The 21785-nt window shown below is 43.0% G+C and overlaps 1 protein-coding gene across 7 annotated transcripts in view; it reads right to left on the bottom strand.

Annotated features, from left to right (window-relative positions):
• PPP1R9A (protein phosphatase 1 regulatory subunit 9A) overlaps positions 1-21785 on the bottom strand; it is a 252259-nt gene that overhangs the window by 96156 nt on the left and 134318 nt on the right. For all 7 annotated transcript variants that reach the window (XM_063452273.1, XM_063452276.1, XM_063452277.1 and 4 more), the window contains exon 5: positions 7317-7421. In XM_063452273.1, coding sequence (XP_063308343.1) covers positions 7317-7421 — 105 coding nt within the window. The remainder of the gene's footprint in view (positions 1-7316; positions 7422-21785) is intronic.

Genomic DNA, 21785 nt, shown 5'->3' with positions numbered 1-21785 from the left:
TATACATTATCCCCCATAGCCAGTAACCTGTGTTTATTATACATTATCCTCCCCATAGCCAGTAACCTGTGTTTATTATACATTATCCTCCCATAGCCAGTAACATGTATTTATTATACATTATCCTCCCATAGCCAGTAACCTGTGTTTATTATACATTATCCCCCCATAGCCAGTAACCTGTGTTTATTATACATTATCCTCCCCATAGCCAGTAACCTGTGTTTATTATACATTATCCCCACATAACCAGAAACCTGTTTTTATTATACATTATCCTCCCATAGCCAGTAACCTGTGTTTATTATACATTATCCCTCCATAGCCACTAACCTGTGTTTATTATACATTATCCCCCCATAGTCAGTAACCTGTGTTTATTATACATTATCCCTCCCATAGCCAGTAACCTGTGTTTATTATACATTATCCCTCCCATAGCCAGTAACCTGTGTTTATTATACATTATCCGCCCATAGCCAGTAACCTGCGTTTATTATACATTATCCCTCCCATAGCCAGTAACCTGTGTTTATTATACATTATCCCCCCATAGCCAGTAACCTGTGCTTATTATACATTATCCTCCCATAGCCAGTAACATGTGTTTATTATACATTATCCCTACCATAGTCAGTAACCTGTGTTTATTATACATTATCCCCCCCATAGCCAGTAACCTGTGTTTATTATACATTATCCCCCATAGTCATTTATCGTTGGACCTAGGCAGCATGATGTCTTAGGCCAGCCCAGAGAGTGAGTGAGTGAGTGAATAATATATATGTTCAGAAACATATTAGTAATATATGTAAATCGGGTTCATGCAAAGAGGGTGAAAAGGTATTAAAGAAAAACACACGTATTGCATAAAATTTACAAAGCCAAACTTTAAAAAGCTTTTAAAAGCTTTCCTCATTTCTTTCTCGGGATGAGGAATATATCGGTTGTAGACTGAGGATTTCCATCTGCCCAATCTTTTAATAATATGCACTGGAGTGTCAGTGTTGAAGGAGACCGAAGCTGCCCCTATTCTAAATGAAAGACCCGAGACATGGATACAACCCAATCTTAGGAGTAGTGTTCTGATGTAGAAGATGAATTTAGCTGTAGTCAGAGGGATTCAGTGAGAGTAGTGGTGAAATGTGTGTGGCATGACTGAGTGTGTGTAAGTAAGAGTCAAGTATTTTAACTGGGCACTAGTTCTAGGTGGGATAAAGTGGTATAGCGGATGGATGAGTAGTTTGGTTCGTTTTAGAGGTTTGTAGAGAAAGTATATAGTGATCATAATTTTTAGCGATATCCAATATTTTTAAGGTGGTCTCAAACAAACATAAAATGCTATATGAAATTTGTGGGAATATCGAATAGTCGTGTACAGTAAATCAGAGAGGGCTCAGAATATCAAACCATCGATCGGTATCCAACCTTGTGCAAATGGGGAGTTTGCGGTTGTGCAAATGGACTGTTTGCGGTTGTTTGCGGTGCATTAAACGGGGAGTTTGGTCTGTCACTGTGAAGCGGTCGTAACCCTTACACTACCTGATCGATACAACATCATACCTGATGTTTTAAAGCACGTTATTCCAAACAATTTAGGAATGTTAGGTGATTTATGCCCTTTATGGATTAAAACCAGACTCTGCATCAACTATGTAATTTTCCATGGGAGTTTTGCCATGGATCCCCCTCCGGCATGCCACAGTCCAGGTGTTAGTCCCCTTGAAACAACTTTTCCATCATAATTGTGGCCAGAAAGAGTCCCTGTGGGTTTTAAAATTCGCCTGCCTATTGAAGTCTATGGTGGTTCGCCTGGTTCGCCCGTTCACGAACATTTGCGGAAGTTCGCGTTCGCCATTCGCGAACGGAAAATTTTATGTTCGCGACATCACTAATACTGATACTCTACTGACTATAACATACTATCAATGCAATAATTTGTGTAATAGTTATTTTGCCTTTAAGTGCTGTCAATTTTGATTCAGTTTTTGATTCCTTAAAATATTCTTAAAAGGTATGTCTGTACAAAGAAACATTAGAAATACAGTTTTGTCCTTAGCAACTTTATTGATGGTCTTTCCAGTCATCGGCAAGAATAAAATCACTTATGCACACGGCCCTCAAACTAAATCACACTAAAACTACGGGTCGTAAAGCAAGGAGTGCTCACATTGTCTGAATTGCTAATTAAAAAAATTAGCATTCAGTTGGCATGCTTTCTAGCACAAAATATCCCCTGAAATAAAACCGATTCACCAGCAAAGATCCCTGTTCAAAAATAACAGGTGCCAAAGCTTTCCATTACAGTTTAATGGATGTATTTCATTAAGAACAAATCGCTATACTCTCAGAATGCAGACCTTGGTTAAATAACTAATTTACAAAAGAAAATACCTCATAAAACAGGATTGAAAAATGTCCAAAGCACTCACCTTGTGAAAAAAAAAATATGTAAAAACTCATTGATTTCTAACAAACATGAATAAATCAGAGGAACTTTTAATCTCATTATAAAAAAATCCATAGTTTTTTATTTATCCCTGAATTATAACGTATTTCTGTTTACGCTTTTTTTAAAGTAGGATTTTGCTTTAGTCTTGCCAGGCCCGGACAGGCCATCAGACAAATGCCCAATGGGCCGCGATGATGAGATCACAGGATCCATATCAAAGCACCGGCCCTGCTGTGCCTTGGTGGGCCAGTGGGGGAATCAAAGATCTCCCTCACCGGCCCACAGGCACAGACTTGCTGCCTCTGGCTGGGGAGGGAGGGAGAGTAGGATCCGGTGGAACTCTACCCTGCAGCTCTGCCGGGTTCCTCTTGCAAGGTCAGAGCGTTGCCGCAGTTACCACGGCAACACTCAGATCTCACGAAAGTTAACTCTACCCCAGGAACTGCAGGGTAGAGTTCACTCACCACAAGGACCACCAGGAACTGCAGCACAGCCCCCCTCCAAGGCTAAAGGTAAGAAGGGAGTAGGGATATAAAGTTTAGTTTTTTTTTTATTAAAAAAATATATACATATTTAATATATTTGCATCTTGCCCCCCACACACACAATCCCTCCAGACATATTCACACACACAGCACACTCTAACACACACAGCACACTCACACTAACAGCACACTCACACCAGGGCTGGTGCAAGGATTTTTGTCACCCTAGGCAAAGCCTCATTTTGCTGCCCCCATTGGCTCTGCCCTTGACTCCGCCCCCTCCTGTAGTATGTGTGTGTGTGTAGTGGGATGCAGGAGAGTGTGTATAGTGGATGAGGTTTACGTATATAGTGGATGCAGTGTGTGTAGTGTGTGTAAAATATGTAGAATGTGTGTTTATACAGTGAATGCAGATTGTATGTTTGTGTAATGGATGCAGTGTCTGCAATGTCTGTGTAATTTATGCAGTGTGTGTAGTGTTTGTGTGTAGTGGATATAGTGTGAAGTGGATGCAGTGTACGTATAGTGAATACAGAGTGTATGTTTGTGTAGTGGATGCAGTGGATGCAGTTTGCGTAGTGAGTACAGAGTGTATGATTATGTATTGGATGCAGTGTGTAAAGTGGCAGTGTGTAAAGTAGCAGTATATATAGTGTAAAGTGGTGGTGTGTACAGTTGAAGGTGGCAGTGTATACAGTGGAAGGTGGCGGAGTGTATAGTGTAAAATGGCAGTGTGTATAGTTTAAAGTAGCAGTGTGTAAAGTAGCAGTATGTATAGTGTAAAGTGGCAGTTTGTACAGTGGAAGGTGGAAGTGTGTACAGTGGAAGGTGGCAGTATGTACAGTGGAAGGTGGAGGTGTGTATAGTGTAAAGTGGCAGTGTGTAAAGTAGCAGTATTAATAGTGTAAAGTGGCAGTGTGTATAGTGGAAGGTGGCGGTGTGTATAGTATAAAGTGGCAGTGTGTAAAGTAGCAGTGTGTAAAGTGGTAGTGTGTATAGTGGAAGGTGGTGGTGTGTATAGTGTGAAGTGGCAGTGTGTAAAGTAGCAGTGTGTAAAGTGGCAGTGTGTATAGTGGAAGGTGGTGGTGTGTATAGTGTGAAGTGGTAATGTGTATAGTATAAAGTGGAAGTATACATTGTGCAAGGTGTCAGTGAGTATAGTGCAAGGTGGTAGAGTGAAGTGAGAAGTGGCAGTGTGTATATTGCAAGGAGGTACCTGGTTATGAGTCAGGATGAAATGGGTGAGATGAGAGGAAGCGGTGCAACATAGCATGTGGTGAGAAGGGGCCAAGTCAGTACCATCTTGTCTTTCCAGCTGCTTCTCATTGCAACTCTTGCGAGAATGGCCTGCGTGCCGTGCAGAGCATTGCCATATTAACATGTGATAGGGTGAGTGTGGCAGGGTGAAAGGGTGTGAGTGTGACAGAGGGAGGGAAGATGTGTGTGACAGGGTTAGGGGTGAGTGTGAGAGTGCGAGAAAGGGTAAGTGACAAGATAAGTGGAGGTTAATGAGATAGGGTGAGTGTAGAAGAGTCATGGGAGGTGAGTGTGACAGAATTGGGGGAGTCAATGTAAGTTTTGTAGGGAATTACAGTGTGTGAGAGGTGACATTATGCCGAGAGTAACAGGGATATATTTGTGTGCAGTTTTATTGGAATGCTGATATATATGCACTGCCACATGCACACACACTCAAAAACACACAGATACACATACACACATAGACTCTGACACAGATATACATACACAGAAACACAAGTACACAAACAAACTGGTACAAACACACTCCAACAGGTGCACATAAACAGACACACGGGTACACGCACTGTAACTTCCGCAGTCCTGAGGCTGCAATGTTACCTCTAAGCCACTATTCAGCTTCAGTATCTAGCCCTGTCTTGTATCCAACACTGGGGGCTGAACATGTATTGGAATTTCTCCTGTTACTCCTGGTACACCTGATATTGATGGTCTCATTAGCCAGGTATATAACCCTGCCTCTCCCAGAAGGCAGGGTCAGTTCCTTGACTCTGGTGACCGTATTGCTGTTTTGTGTGCTCCAGTTTACTCCTGACCTTGGCTTGTTGTTTCGTTTATTCTGATTTCTGGCATCCTCTGACCTTTGGCTTCCCACGATGATTCTCCTGCTTTATCCGTTCCTGTACTGCGACTTGGAGAATTATCCTGCAAACCGTGCGCAGCAATCAGATTTATGGCACTCACTTAAATGCTCTTTTCAAAACCCCTCTTTTTAGTGTCGCATGCAGCTTTCCAGCGCCACGGCACATGTTCCAACACCGCACCGCTCCAAATGTGCGCCCTAAGCCGGCACCTACTTCGCCTATAGGTGGCGCCGGCCCTGACTCACACACACTGCACCCTCACACACACTGCACCCTCACACCAACAGCACCCTCACACAAACAGCACACAGCGCCCTCAGACACACAAAGCACCCTCAGACATAGCACCCTCACACACACACAACACCCTCAGACACACACAACACACTCACACTAACAGCATCCTCAGACACACAGCACCCTCAGACACACAGCACCTCAGCACACAGCACCCTCAGCACACAGCACCCTCAGACACACAGCACCCGCACGCACACAGCACCCTCGCACACACAGCACCCTCGCACACACATAGCACCCTCACACACACACAGCCAGCACACACATATAATATATAAAATAACCATCAGTGAGTTAACAGACAAAGAAAATTAGAAACAAAGAATGTGATGGCAGAAAAGAACACCCTCACACACACTGCACCCCTCACACACACATGCTGCACCCTTCAGACATACACACAGCACACCCAACACACTGCGCCTCTCACATATACAATACGTCCAAACATGTATATATAAATATATATATATACTACAGCACCCCTCACACTGCACCACTACACAGATTACGCTCCAGATACATGCTAGATCCCTTGCCCAACTCTGGATCTTCTAATCTACACACATACACACACTATATCCCTATATACACTCTAAATCCTCTACACACACACAATCTCCTATTCACACACTCTGGGTCCTTTACACACTAGATCCCCTACACACACACACACACACACACACACACACTGCACCACGTACACACAACATATTCCTGACATACAAACTCTGGATCCCAGAACACACACTCTCTATAACCCCTACACACACTACAGCCCATATGCACACACTCGCCACACCCCCTATACACACACTCTCTAAAACCCCTAGCCACACATATTACACCACAGACACAAATAAAATCGACCTATTTACACAATACCACAACACAATCAGCTCACTCTACACACAGGCTCCAAACACATGCACCATACGCTTTCCTGGTCCTTTTGTCCTCTGGTATCCCACTTATGGAGACACCAGAGACAAGTTAAAAGCAAACACAGCGCAAGCATGTTATTAAATTAGCTTGCACTGCGCAGAACAAATACAAGGCCTTTTTCCCATGCAAGAGCTCTTCAGCAGGGCTCTGCGCATTGAACCAACATGCTTACTTTGAGAGGGAATTAGTGATGACAACACACATCCTCTATGGCCCCGTCCCCTTCTCAGGGGGCCGCTGTGATTGAAAAATGCCTGGGCCGAATTATTTTCCCAGTCCGGCCCTGCTTGTGTCCATGTGTATTTATACTTTCTATTGTTTAATCTATTATCTCTTTCAATAACTAATATGGCATCTTCTCAGTTACCATTATCCTTGATCGTATAAGTCCCATCTTGCATTCTTTTGATTGTTGGCAAACTTTGCTATCTCCCTTGTCCGGAATTGTCTCCTCATTCTTTTTTTTCCTGAGATCATCGATAACCCCTCTATCTCCCATAAGCTTACCACCTCTTTTGGCATCCCCTCCTAACTCTTTTGCCTGGATACCGCATTGTCATTAACCAATTTGTTACTTTCATCGTTTTCTTAAATATAAATGTTTTGGCAAGTTTACCACATTTATGTATGTCAGTGTATTTACCTAGAGTGAGATCTGTAGACATTTACACTATTGTTTGATATTACAAGAGTTTGTCTAAACAGGAGATCCTTCAACAGTCTTCCCTGAGAGTACCTTGCTTATCTTCTTCCCAATTATGTATCTTCTCCCTTCCCCGTAAAAAAAATAAATCCTCCCCATTTCCTTTCTTGTAGTAGTCTTTCCTATTCACTTTTTAAATGTCTGATTGCAGGGCAACATTAAAGGAGTTTTCTTGCAAGAATCAGTCATCTGAAATTATGCGTCCATTTGCTAAGTTCTTAGTTAATGAAGTGTAAATGCAAGGTGTTCCAATCTTCTTAAAAAACTGAGATGCTATATATCTGTACATATGTTAGAATTAGCATTACCTGACTTTCCCTTTTGTGTTTCTGAGAACAGTAGCAGCAAAATTTTGGGTAACACCAACCAGGCTTATTCCATCCACTTCTAAGATTTGGTCATTAACGAGGATTCTGTTGGGAAAGGAAAATGTATGTTATTGTAATTATGCAAAACATATAATGAGCAGTATGCACAATATCACAATAAGAAATGTCTATCCTTGTCTACATTATGTATCATGTTACCTACTTCCACTCAACTGCTATGTGTTTCGTGCATCATTCCTGCATCAATTTTGTGCTAGACAATGCCCTTCCATGTTATGTTTTGTACCATATGGTGAGTCATGGGCCATTGAGTGTGCCTCATTCCACTTACACATTCTGATGACTCAATTGTGATGCAAGCCAATGAGCTGCCTGTCTTACCTATATATACCACAGCTTAGAGTACTCATTGCCATGCTATTGTTTCTTGTAACCAAGAGTGTATACCTACTGTTCAATCTTACTACGTTTTTGACCAAGCATGTACCTGACTCTCTTGACTTCTTATCTTCCAAAAGAGAATTGGGCACCATGACAGAATATATAAATATATTATGTATAAAGCATAAAGTGTGTGAAGAAAAACTATATAGCAGGGGAGGTTAGATGGTGGTTTTAATACTATAGAGTCTGGAATACATGTTTCCATTATTGAATACTGAGAAATAATTTTTAGGATAAGCCTGATATAAAGGGAAACAGAAGATACAATAGCTGGGTCAAAATTAAAGAAGCCAGAGTACAAAGTCAAGTCAATAACCAGAGATAACAGTATAATACATAACACTCCATTGAGACCAAGAAACGAACCACAAATAAGGCACTGCACTAGGTGTAAAAAGCTCTAGTTATAGTGGAAACAAGTTAGCTTTAATAGCATTCCCTCAAAGGGTAAGGGGGTGTAGATAAAGACGCAAATCCTCCCTGTTATCGTGGTGACGTCAATGTGCATGCACCGCTTCATAAAAGGGGTGTGGCCGAAGAGCTAGAAGGGCAGATAGTGTAATGGGGAATATTACGACTCTCTTTGTGAACCCCATGTGATTGTTTTGAAGATATACAAGAAAGTGGTATGGTGACACTATTAAAAATTGAAAAAAAAAACAATGAAATAACTGAATGCAAACGTTGTTGTTCCACACAGAAGTGTTTTTTTTTTAACCATAAGAGCAAAACCTCATCAGAAAAAACATTATCTCATGTTTTCCTCTTCTCTTTTGTAATATTTATAATGACAGTTATGTGAGCAGCAAAAAAATAAATAAATCCCGAAAAAATCCAGAAAAATGCATGTCAAAAAAGTTCTAAATTGATTTGCATGTCAATGAGTGAAATAAGTATTTGAACCCTTCGACTTAGTACTTGGTGGCAAAACCCTTGTTGGCAATCACAGAGGTCAGACATTTCTTGTAGTTGGTCACCAGGTTTGCACACATCTCAGGAGGAATTTTGTCCCACTCCTCTTTGCAGATCCTCTCCACGTGTCACGTATTCATCCGCACATAAAAATGTGGTTAATGGCATTTACTGTCCTGATAGGAAAAGTTGTGTCGAGCAACATTACCTTCCTGACAGGAAAAGTTGTGCCAAGCAGCAATCATGCACATGGAAACCTGGTAATTACTTTTGGGGTCAAAGGTAATGTGCATGGCCAATCAAATCCACAGGTGGGTTTGTGCTGAGCAGCAATCATGCACACCTGGCAATTGCCTTTGGGGTCAAAGGCCGGTTACAGCAAATCTGATCCACAGGAGGGGTATTTAAACCCAACTCTCCTCTTGCTCATTGCCCTGTCGTGGTTTCATGCCTATGGTTATCCGAGAGTGCGTTCCTGATCTTGATTTTCTGGTATTTGACTTTGGCTTTGTTTTGACTTACCTGATATCTGGTATCCTTGACTTTTGGCTTTCCCTCATCGTTGTGTCTGATTCTGTGTACCTGACCTCGGCAAATATTTTGACTATTTTTGGAGACGTTAAGTCCGGCCATTCTAAGGTCCGGTTACACGTTATCCTTAGTCCTAGATGTGACACAGTACTGCGTGCTGGATCAACTAATAATCCTGACACCAAGTCATTAAGGTTTTGAGGAAAACGTTTGGAAACTCGAACCCTTGGCTCCCTCCACATATTTTCTATGGGATTAAGGTCTGGAGACTGGCTAGGCCACTCCAGGCCCTCAATGTACTTCTAATTGAGACACTCCTTTGTTGTCTTGGCTGTGTGTTTTAGGTCATTGTCATGCTGGAATACACATCCACGACCCATTTTCAATGCCTTGGCTGAGGGAAGGAGGTTCTCACCCAAGATTTTACGTTACATGGCCCCATCTATATTCCCTTTGATGTGGTGCAGTTGTCCTGTCCTCTTAACAGAAAAACACTGTTTCCAGGAGCGTTTCCACCTCCATGTTTGACAGTGGGGATGGTGTTCTTGGGGTCATAGACAGCATTCCTCCTCCTCCAAACACAGCGAGTTGAGTTGATGCCAAAGAGCTCAATTTTGGCCTCATCTGACTCCAACACCTTCACCCAGTTCTCCTCTGAATCATTCAGATGTTCATTGACAAACTTCAGACGGGCCTGTACATGTGCTTTCTTGAGCAGGGGGACTTTGCGTGCGCTGCAGGTTTTCAGTCCTTCACGGCATAATGTGTTACCAATTGCTTTCTTGGTGACTATCTTGCATGGAGCACCAGACCCAGGGAGACTGGCAGTTATTTTGTGTTTCTTCCATTTGCGAATAATCGCATCTACTGTTGTCACCTTCTCACCAAGTTGCTTGGCGATGGTCTTGTAGCCCATTCCAGTCTTGTGTAGGTCTACAATCTTGTCCCTGACATCCTTGGACAGCTCTTTGGTCTTGGCCATGGTGGAGAGTTTGGAATCTGATTGATTGCTTGCTTCTGTGGACAGGTGTCTTTTATACAGGTAACGAGCTGAGATTAGGAACACTCCCTTTAAGAGAGTGCTCCTAATCTCAGCTCGTTACCTGTATAAAAGACACCTGGGAGCCAGAAATCTTGCTGATTGATAGGGGATCAAATACTTATTTCACTCATTGACATGCAAATCAATTTATAACTTTTTTGACATGCGTTTTTCTGGATATTTTTTATGTTATTCTGTCTCTCACTGTTAAAATACAACTACCATTAAAATTATAGACGGATCATTTCTTTGTTTGTTTGTCAGTGGACAAACGTTCAAATTATTTTCCCCCTCACTGTAGTGTGTGTGTGTGTATATATATATATATATATATATATATATATATATGTATATATATATATATATATATATATATAGAAGGCGTGGCCTGAAGTTGTGGGAGGGGCTTGGTTCCCCTTCTAAAGGAGCACCAGCCCTTCCCTCATTACCTGTTAGGTCTGGCGAGTTGTTGGAGAGAGATCATCACTTCCGGTCGTTGCCACCTTCACCTAACACTATCATTCAATACCATTAAGTTGTATGTCACAAGTATTCAACATCATATCCTCACCACCTGGCCTAACAGACAACGCTTTCTGTCATCCTACCAAGTCAAAGCCATACTCAAAGGTATTAAAGACTCCACTCCTATACCCTCACCATCCAGACTACCTATCCACGATCTATTGTTTCAGTCCTTGTCAAATCTACTAGACACCTCACCTTTCGAAGCACATACTAATCGTATAATTAAAACAGCCATCTATTTAGCCTTTTACGGTTTTCTTCGACCCAAAGAATTCACCACCACTAACTTTAACTCACCCAACTTCATCGCTAGGTCGAATCTGGTGAAGGTCACTATCTGTTAACCCTTCACCACACCAAAACTAGCGCCAAAGGACAGACGGTCACTATCACCTATTACCCCACTAATAATAAATGGTGTCCGGTGGAAGTTTTCGACAATTTTCTTGCCTTCTGCACTACAGCTCACTACGAGTAAGTTCATGGTGTATGTTAGGATGTTGTTGGTCCGGTTAGGGTTGAACCCGGCAACTACTCTGGTCACTCATTTAGAATAGGAGCCGCCACTACCGCTTCTAAAAAGAATATCCCAGCACACATTATTAACATTTTGGGCCGATGGAAATCCACGGCGTACACCAGATACATACCTCAGCCAATATAAGAAGTGCGCCTAGCATTCAAGACTATGAATATGTAATATGCTATGTCGGGTTTTTGTAGGATGAATAAACTGGTTTATATCTTTTTGCCCTCTTTTATTTCAGGCCTACTTCCTCGTCAGTTCCGGCACACCACAACTGACTTTTCCATTCTATGTTTGTCTTATGTTACTGATACTACGGCTTTATGCCGTGACCACAAATGGAAGGCGTGGCCTGAAGTTGTGGGAGGGGCTTGGTTCCCCTTCTAAAGGAGCACCAGTCCTTCCCTCATTACCTGTTAGGTCTGGCGAGTTGTCTCACCCACCACACCTCCTTTTATAAGCAATTTATAAGGTAGGCCCTCTTATTTTAGGCCTACTTCCTCGTCAGTTCCGGCACACCACAACTGACTTTCCCATTCTGTTTGTCTTATGTTACTGATACTACGGCTTTATGCCGTGACCACAAATATATATATATATATATACACACATTTCCTTTCTTGTAGTAGTCTTTCCTATACACTTTTTAAATGTCTGATTGCAGGGCAACATTAAAGGAATTTTCTTGCAAGAATCAGTCATATATATTAATATTTTACACACATATTTTTACTATATATATATATAAACACATTGGGGTTGGGGGTTTAGGACCCAGGCCCTGTATTGACTGTAACCTGATGGCAGCCCTAGGTAGAGTTAATGGTTAATTTGTATTACATTTTGCAAACCCCAGGGATTTTAAAGCTAGCAATGTCATTTTTAAATAATTGATGATTTGTGTTTTCTATGACACATAGCAGTAAAAGGTGTAGGAATATATACCATGTATTTTAAGTATGTCTTGCACTCTGCGTACTAAAACCACATTAAACACCAGATTTAATTAACCTTTTGGACTTGAAGTTATGTTTTGGCTTGTTCAACAAGATATCTGTCAATTTATATGTTTGCCTTTATCAAGTCAAGCGTAAGCTGCACTTGCTGTCTAAGTGATTTTGTAAAAGTAGCTCATTAGCAGAATTCAAAGACAGCATCATTGGACAATATATGGCAAAATGTTGAAGCATACTATATATGGTGGCTGTCTATGCATCTGGAACCATTGCCCTCATCCATGACAACTGTTCAGGACTCTAAGCAATCTTCTCAGACTCTCTCCCTTCTTTCACCCAATGCCACTTCTCCCCTAACTTTATCAGCAAAATTTTTTGAAGAGAATTACCAATATTACAGCATCCTTTCTTACCCAGGGTCCAGTTCAGGGCCGGTGCGTCCTATAGGTTACTTAGGCAGTCGCCTAGGGCGCACCGGCATGGGGGGGCGGGGTGCAAGATTTGAGTGACCCAGCAGGGGGGAGAGAGCACTAAGGGACAGGAGGGGATGAGAGAGTACTAAGGGACAGGAGGGAAGGGACGGACACTAAGGGACAGGAGGGGAAACGAGAGCACTAAGGGACAGGAGGGAAGGGGAGAACACTAAGGGACATGAGGGGAGGGGAGAGTTCTAAGGGACAGGAGGCAGGGCCGGACTGGCCCACCGGGATACCGGGAATTTTGGCCGGTCCGGTGGCACATACTCTGAAGGGGCCGGTCGGCGGCCGCATTCCGCGCTGGAGCCGCCGGACCGGGTGGCAGCCTCGCCGGTCCGGCGGCACTGCTTTCACTAATGCAGACACGCTGGGGGCTGATGGAGGAGGGAGGAGCATGTCTCTGTACCATGCTCCCTCGCGGTTCCCACAATTCCCAGCACAGGAACCGCGAGGGAGCATGGTACAGAGACATGCTCCTCCCTCCTCCATCAGCCCCCAGCGTGTCTGCATTAGTGAAAGCAGTGCCGCCGGACCGGCGAGGCTGCCACCCGGTCCGGCGGCTCCAGCGCGGAATGCGGCCGGCCCCAGCCCCACTCAATCAGGTAAATGGGAGGGGAGAGGAGTGGAAGGGAAGGGAGGGGAGGGGGGAAATAAAGAGACACAAGGGGGGGGAATAAAGAGACACAAGGGGGGGGAAATAAAGAGACACAAGGGGAGGATAAAGAGACACAAGGGGAGGATAAAGAGACACAAGGGGGGAATAAAGAGACTCAAGGGGGGGATAAAGAGACACAAGGGGGGAATAAAGAGACACAAGGGGGGATAAAGAGACACAAGGGGGGGAATAAAGAGACACAAGAGGAGGGGGGAAATAAAGAGACACAAGGGGAGGGGGGAAATAAAGAGACACAAGGGGAGGAGGGAAATAAAGAGACACAAGGGGAGGGGGGAAATAAAGAGACACAAGGGGAGGGGGGAAATAAAGAGACAAGGGGAGGGGGGAAATAAAGAGACAAGGGGAGGGGGGAAATAAAGAGACACAAGGGGAGGGGGGAAATAGAGAGACACAAGGGGAGGGGGGAAATAAAGAGACACAAGGGGAGGAGGGGAATAAAGAGACAAGGGGGGATAAAGAGACACAAGGGGAGGGGGGAAATAAAGAGACACAAGGGGGGAAATAAAGAGACACAAGGGGAGGGGGAAATAAAGAGACACAAGGGGAGGGGGAAAATAAAGAGACACAAGGGGAGGGGGGGAAATAAAGAGACACAAGGGGAGGGGGGAAAATAAAGAGACACAAGGGGAGGGGGGAAATAAAGAGACACAAGGGGAGGGGGGAAATAAAGAGACACAAGGGGAAGGGGGAAATAAAGAGACACAAGGGGAGGGGGGACATAAAGAGACACAAGGGGAGGGGGCAAATAAAACAGAGGGGCACAGTGAAAGGATGTGGGAAAGAGACAGAGGGGGGATAGAGAGATGGTGGAGGGAGGAAAAAGAGACAGGGGGAGAGAGAGACAGAGAGGAAGAGAGATGTGGGGGAGAGAGAGACAAAGGGAAAGGGTGGAGCCGGCAGGGGAGGGAGAAAGGACCCGGGAGGTCAGCCTGCAGCTCCTCTGGGTCCTTCTCGCACGAGCACAAAGCGTTGCCGCGGTTACCACGGCACTGCTCCGGCTCTCACGAGAGTGAACTCTAGCCCTGGAGCTATGGGCTAGAATTCACTCTCACCACGAGTTCCTGGTGGTCGCAGTGTTGAGAGTGAACTCTAGCCCCATAGACACACTGCCCACACACACACACCATACACATTCACACACTGCCCCCCATACACACACTGCCCCCACACACACACACCATACACATTCACACATTGCCTCATACACACACACAGTGCCTCCATACACACTGCCCCCATGCACACACACACATTCACAGCCCCCCCATACAAACATTTCCCCACACACGCTACACATTCACACACTACACCCCCCCCCCCACACACATACACTGAACCTTTCACACACACTGCACCCCTCACACATTGCACCACTGCTCCTATACCCTACTACAGCCCCATATCCCAGCAAACCCCAGGTAAGTTGTCAAACTGTTCTTAAACGGTTTGACTACTTACTCTGTGAGGGGGTCCCGGTGTTCTATCATTCTGCTATACCTGTCAGATTTCTATACCCTCGTCACTTCCGGGGAGGGGAAGCAGCTGGATCCTGTGCTGCACATGCGTGCTAGCACTCCTGCTACTCCTCCACAGCCAGGTCCTGGAAGGTAAGTAAAACTAGTTTTACACTTTCATTATAGTTAGTGCATTCACTAAGCTTAGGACATGGGACATTTAGGGGTAATGTTAGGGTTCAAATTAGAGTTAGGATTAGGGACTTGTTCACATTTAGTGATATTTCACAATAGGGGAATATCACTAAATAGGGATTTCTCATACTCTATTTTAACCCTTACCCCAAGGGTTAGGGTAAGAATAGAGAGTGAGAGAGGTTAGAAGCACTTACCTAACCCTAATTTGAACCCTCACTTAACCCTAAATGTCCCGTGTGCCTAAGCTTAGTGAATGCACTAACTATAATGAAAGTGTAACACTAGTTTTACTTACCTTCCAGGACCTGGCTGTGGAGGAGTAGCAGGAGTGCTAGCACGCATGTGCAGCACAGGATCCAGCTGCTTCCCCTCCCCGGAAGTGACGAGGGTATAGAAATCTGACGAGGTATAGCAGACTGATAGAACAATTATGTCTATTATATTTACACATATATTAATGTACATTTATATATGCATAATACACAGAGAAATGTCATTAATATGTACCATATGTAATGAGCAGATATTGGCCCAGTCTTGTTGCTAGGTAGGTGCACACTCCAGCACAATAACATATTTAAAAGTGAAGAGCGCACCCACAGGACTTCAAAGTAAACAAGATAACGTCAATTTTTTACAGTTGTGCCCAACATACATTCACCATTTCAGTCCCATTACCAAGCTTTCCTTAATATGTCATGGTAGTTGGACTGAAACATTGATTACATGCAAGGCACATCTGCTTAAAATAAATCAGCACTTTTGTTTATTTTGAACCATATGAGTGTTTTTTTTTACGTTGGAGTAATAATTTTTAATTTTAAGTTCTCTTTTCTAACTCTGTATCTGCACACTATGCTGGCGCGACGCATTATGGGGCTGGTAAAAAATTTTTTTCCAGGGCTGCTTTTAATGCCCAGTCCGGCCCTGACAGGAGGGGGGACCTCTAAGGGACAGGGGGAGTGAAAGAGATCATTAAGGGTCCCACAGGGTCACACACAGACACACCAAAACATACAATGCATCCTACACTCACACAGAAACACACCATGCTTCCCTTACATACAAACACAGTGCATCCATAACACACACACACACAATGCATCCCTTAGACATACACAATGCAAACCTCACACACACATGTGCCCTTGCACATATGCACAGAAGCACACAATGCATCCCTTACATAAAAAATGCATCCCTTATGTACACACACACACAAACACACAATGCTTCTGTTACACACACACACACACACAAACACAAATGCATCTCTTACACACACTCAATGCACCCCTTACAGACACACACACTGCATTACATTACATACATACACAGAAACACACACCTTGCATCCCTTAGACATGCAAACACAGATTCACACAATGCATCCCTTACACACACACCCACACACCCAGAAACACACAATGCATTCCTTACATACAAACACACACTGTATCCCCTATACACACACACTACATCCCTTACACAAACTGGTATCCATACACTACATTCCATAAGAACACACACACATTACATCCTCTACAATAACACATAACACATCACCTACACACATACACACCACTCCCTGTGAGCAAACTCTTGGGTGGGTCTTGAAGGTATAAGGTTTATGGGCAGGCCTTGTAGGTGTATTCACGGTCAGGCCCTGTAAGGGGCCCCAAAAAATTAAGCTGGCTCCTGTTCGTTGATATTTGTGAGCACTGCCTCCAGAGAGCCAGTTTTAACACCAGAACAGTGGAGCCAGACTGCAGCCTGAGCCCATCATCATCCTCTTGTCCTCATCTGGTGGTAAGTAGGCAATCCAGTATATTATTCGTGGCATTAATCTCTAATTTACCTCACATTAAAGGGACACTATAGTCACCAGAACCACTACAGCTTAATGTAGCAGTTCTGGTGTCTATAGCCTGTCCCTGCAGGCTTTTTTAAAAAAAAATGTATTCTTTATTTTTCGTGCCAGCAGATAACAAACGGACGCATAGAGCCACAACAGCCCTTACATGTTACATAATAAAATAGTGCATTTGATATAAGGCATAATGGTGGGACAGTTTGCACATTTTAAGATATAATGGGCTGATATGTCATAACGAGATGTGTCACTAGTCATGAAGCCAATAATGTAAGTGGGTCTGGTTTGTGTTGGCCAAGTGTTGTCTATGTGAAGAGGTCTAGTGAAGAGAGAGACTTGGTGTATGTTGGGGGAGTCTCAGTGCTGCGAGCAGTGCTGGGCTATCTTTTGGGTCTGTGGCCTTATAGTGCAATTTATCTTTTGTTACTCATAGCATCCCTGGTGTCGCCCACCTGTAAGCTATTCCTGCAGCTTGGAGAGGTTTGCATGTTTTTGCACCACAATAGTGTTGCTCTGCTTAAGTCCCGTTTTTCCCTGCAGAGCGGTCAGCAATCCTAGCTTGTCAGCCATTGTTTGGCACCGCAATATGAGGTCCCGTGGGGCTGCATTAGGGGCTTATGGGGATTTAGAGATCCTGTAGACCCTGTCATATCCGAAGTTTTGGCTTGTACCACAGGCAACTATGCAGCCACTAGATGCCTAATAAAATGAGGTAGCTCTTCTAACGGTATCGACTCCTTTGCCCCTCTGATCTTGAGGTTCTTGCGTCTGCCCCTGTCGTTGAGCTGATGTAAATGTCTGGTCAAATTTGCCTGCGTGGCGTGCAGTTGTTGTACACTCTCTTCCACTGTGTGGAGGCCCTGTCTCAGGACTGTTACTTCGTCCTCAGTCGCTCGAGTGCGTGCGGTCACAGCTTGCACTGTGGTTGTGAGTGTCGCCAAATCTGCTTTCCACATCTGTCTAAGGTTAGTTTGTAAGCCTGCCAGCATCGCTTGTATGTCGCTTTTAGAAGCTGGTGTGCAGTCTTGTGAGCCCTGCATGAGCCCTTCAGGTTGGGGGCTTGGAGGGTGGCTATCGAGTGGGTCTCCCTCGTCCAAGGGTAGTGGTGAGGCCTCTCGAGGGGTCTGGGCCCATGCTGCGTTAGGTGTTAGGAGCATTTGATCTATGTCACGTTGGGGCTTCGGGGTGGGTGGGGACAGTTTCTGCGATCTGCGACCCATCTCACCTTCTTGTTTTGTGCCGGGTATCTGGTCCTTCGGAGCGCAATTGTTCCACGGCCAGAGCCCTCCGGTGAAGTCTCGCTGTTGTCCGCCCATGCAGTATGCCTTGATGCCTCGTAGTCTAGTTTTAGAGCCGGGGACAGAAAGAACGGCATCTGCTGTATGCTCAGGATATGCTGAAGGCGACAGTGTATCGGGTTGCCAATTATTCAGCAGGATGGTCGTAGTTTCCGCTGGTTAGGGTGAAAATTTACAGAGCTTGGAGAAATGGCGTCTGCTCCGGTGCAATGTCAGGCCCCTCCCCACCCTGCAAGCTTTTTAATGTAAACACACTGCCTTTTCATAGAAAATACACTGTGTGCAGCACTGGCGTTGGCTCATATGGCAGATCATATGGGTGGGGCATTGTGATGTCACATGATGGGCAGAGCATATGGGTGGCAGCAAATTTATGTTTGCCTTACTCTACCAAGAAGTTTTTAACGTGCTACACTATCAGACTTATTTTTTTATTTTTTTTTGTCGTTACATACATTCCTTAAAAGGCACTTCAGCCACCTAATATGTCTGATCGGCCAACTGAAATAGCACTCCTTTCTGTCCATAACTGATTTATCTGTTGCCTGTTGCCTGTTGACTTCCAGTTGGTGCACCACATGGTTCAGTTCTCTAAGGTCTCCTTTTCACCCTTTTTTCATTCCCTCTGTCTGACCTCATTTCCTCACATGGCTTCAATACTCATTTCTTTGCAGATGACATCCAGATCGTTTTCGCTTTCCATTCTTTTACACACGAACTTTCTTCTTGTGCCTCTCTGACATTGCCAAGTGGATGTCATCACATTTTATCCTCACATTATATGTTCATCTCTACTTTCCTTTAACCTCTTTCATTACTTCCTATTCCAAACCACTTTCTCCCTCTCACTATCTGTCCATTAGACAAAGCTTACAACCTCAGGGTCATGTTTGAGTCATCATTACTTTTTGAAAAACACATTTTCGCTATTGTCACTAATAACGCTATTGTTACTTCTATAATTTTCACCTATTTAATACTCAGAAAATATGCCCCCTACTGACCTTCCCCTCTGCTAAATTTATTAGCCGCTCCCTCATCTTCACCAGGCTTGATTATTGTAATTCCCTTCTACTTGGTCTTCAGCAACACTTCAACAAATCCAAAATGTTGCTGCACACATACTCAGTTCTGCTCATGCCTGACCTCTTCTTGAAAAGCTCAATTGTCTTGCAGTATGCCAGAGATCTTTCTTTAAATGGACCAAACTTGACTGTTAGCTGGCCAACTGCTGCACATTCTAACTTGCTTGCTGATGTTACTGATCTTTATGAAACTGCAGCAGTAGGCAAGCAGTTTGTCAGAAAGCAATACACGTAAATAATAATAATAATTACGTTTCATTAAATGTAAAAGTAAAAATGTGATGCCAGTTGTCCTTTAAATAAGCAATATCGATTCAAAAGACTTTTTTTTTAGCAGTTACCATTTTCCATTTCTCCCGGGTGTTCTTATTTAAAGGTACACCATAACCACTACAGTGCCTTGGAAAGCCCCCAATGTAAGAAGTCAAACCTTTTTAGAAAGGTTTGAATTCTTACCTGGTGTCACAAACAGCACCCCTCTCAGGCAGTCAGGTGACTTGGTGCAAGGGTAAAACATTTTTAAAAAAAACACTATTTGTGCACTAGACCAAAAATAATGATTTTTAAAAACCCTCTTAGCACAATCCAAATCTATTCTGGTATAAAAGCTTCCTTCAACAAAACTATTTACAAACAAGGCCTTTCATGTTACCCGAGCCAAATTAGATTAAAACCTCACAAAACAAAGTTCAGCAGAAATGCCTATGAAACAGTAATATTCTATAAGTTTCTTCGACAATGTGATTCTTCAATCAAGGAAAGGCAGAATTCAATAAAGGAACATTATTATGAGAAAAAGTACTCAAAGTGCATACATATCAAAAAGGTTACAAGGAAATTTTACATGCATTCAAATAAAAAATAAAATTAAGATAATATAAAAAGGGAGAGAATAAAATACTAGCAAAGTACCAGTCTCTCTCTCCCAAAAGAGCTTTGGTAAGACAAATGGAATTCCACTATACATTTGATTTGATTTTACATATCAAAATGTATTATAACGTTATTTAGGTTAAATATTCTATACATTGTTCTGTTCATGCCAGGCATATGCAGGTGTTTCTCATCTCTTTGTAGCCAGGTTAGAGATCTCAAAAAATCCAGACAATTAATATGAGGTCAAACATTACATAAATTTCATACAAAATGCACTCTCCCCCCCCCCCCCACACACACCCCAAAAAATAGCATATAAATTACTTTCAACCTTTAAGTGAATAACCCATCACTCAACTTCCAATAGACATTGTAAGTGTGATGGCATTTGTTACTCTCTCTCTCTGGCAACTTATTTGATAATGTCCAGTAATAAATATTACTGGGCCTCAGAGATCAGTTTACAAACAGGAAAAAAAAAACACATATTGTATTGCATCCCAGGCACAGTTCAACTAATAGATCTTAGTTCATGGCAGCTAAAATAACCATTGCCATGTTGTAATCAATCATACTACTTCTATTGGGCAACAATCTAATGCACCCACTACACACATATCACATTAACAATATTTTGACAATGAAACAATGAATGCACACAACATTAATTAACTATATTTTTTAAATGGACAATGAATCATCCCACTGACATGACACCTTCATTTCGCTTCCCGCCTTTTCTTGGTGAGATGAACCATTAGCTTTCCTTAGCTAATATAGAAGTGAAAAGATCCACCCATGTTGGTGGGTCCAAAGGTTAGGACCCCTCTCCACTGGTGGAAATACACCTAAATGGACACTCCAGAAGTGTCCTGGGGCATAACCCCTATTCGAAAAATGAAAAGAATACTCAGACCATCTGGATAAAATAACCAGATGTAGGGAGTATGACCTGGAATATTTAAATAGGATCTTCAAAATAATCTTAAATTGATAAAGAGTAAATAATAGTACAGCATAGATATCCAATGGTAGTGGTAAAAAAAAACTGAATTGGGTGCAATCTTGCCAAAATGGCACACCTCTAAATATCCTAGTAATTGAAGTGCTAACTACTGAGTCTCTGAATTGCGACAGACTACAGACTTTAATGTTATAAAATAGGGTCAAGTCTAGAAGCTCAGAGAATACAGTATCTTGATATACGGCACTAATTGTCTTAAAGAACTAGGAGGCTGGTCACTGAACTAGACATGAAAAGTTGATATATTCCTGAGTGGCTAGCTGTGTCTCTTATAGAAGTATAAGACTGAGCCTAGACGTCCTCAGAAAACCAATGTTCAACTATTATAGGTAGCGTAACAGGCTTGTAGTTACCATAGCTGCTGCAGACATCTATATAACGTTCAGTAAGAACACCTAATTGGGATTAATTACATCCCTCACAGTTGCAGTGTATCTGACTGTAGCAATATAAAATAAGGTTATATTGTTTGCAGAACTATGTAGCTTCAGCCTGAAAAGTAAATTAACCTTCACATAGAAGTGATAACCAGTTATAGAGGTGGACAGA

This window comes from Pelobates fuscus, chromosome 4 (genome assembly GCF_036172605.1).
Source record: "Pelobates fuscus isolate aPelFus1 chromosome 4, aPelFus1.pri, whole genome shotgun sequence".
Classification (NCBI taxonomy): Eukaryota; Metazoa; Chordata; class Amphibia; order Anura; family Pelobatidae; genus Pelobates; species Pelobates fuscus.
This window is presented reverse-complemented; position numbering and strand designations above follow the sequence as displayed.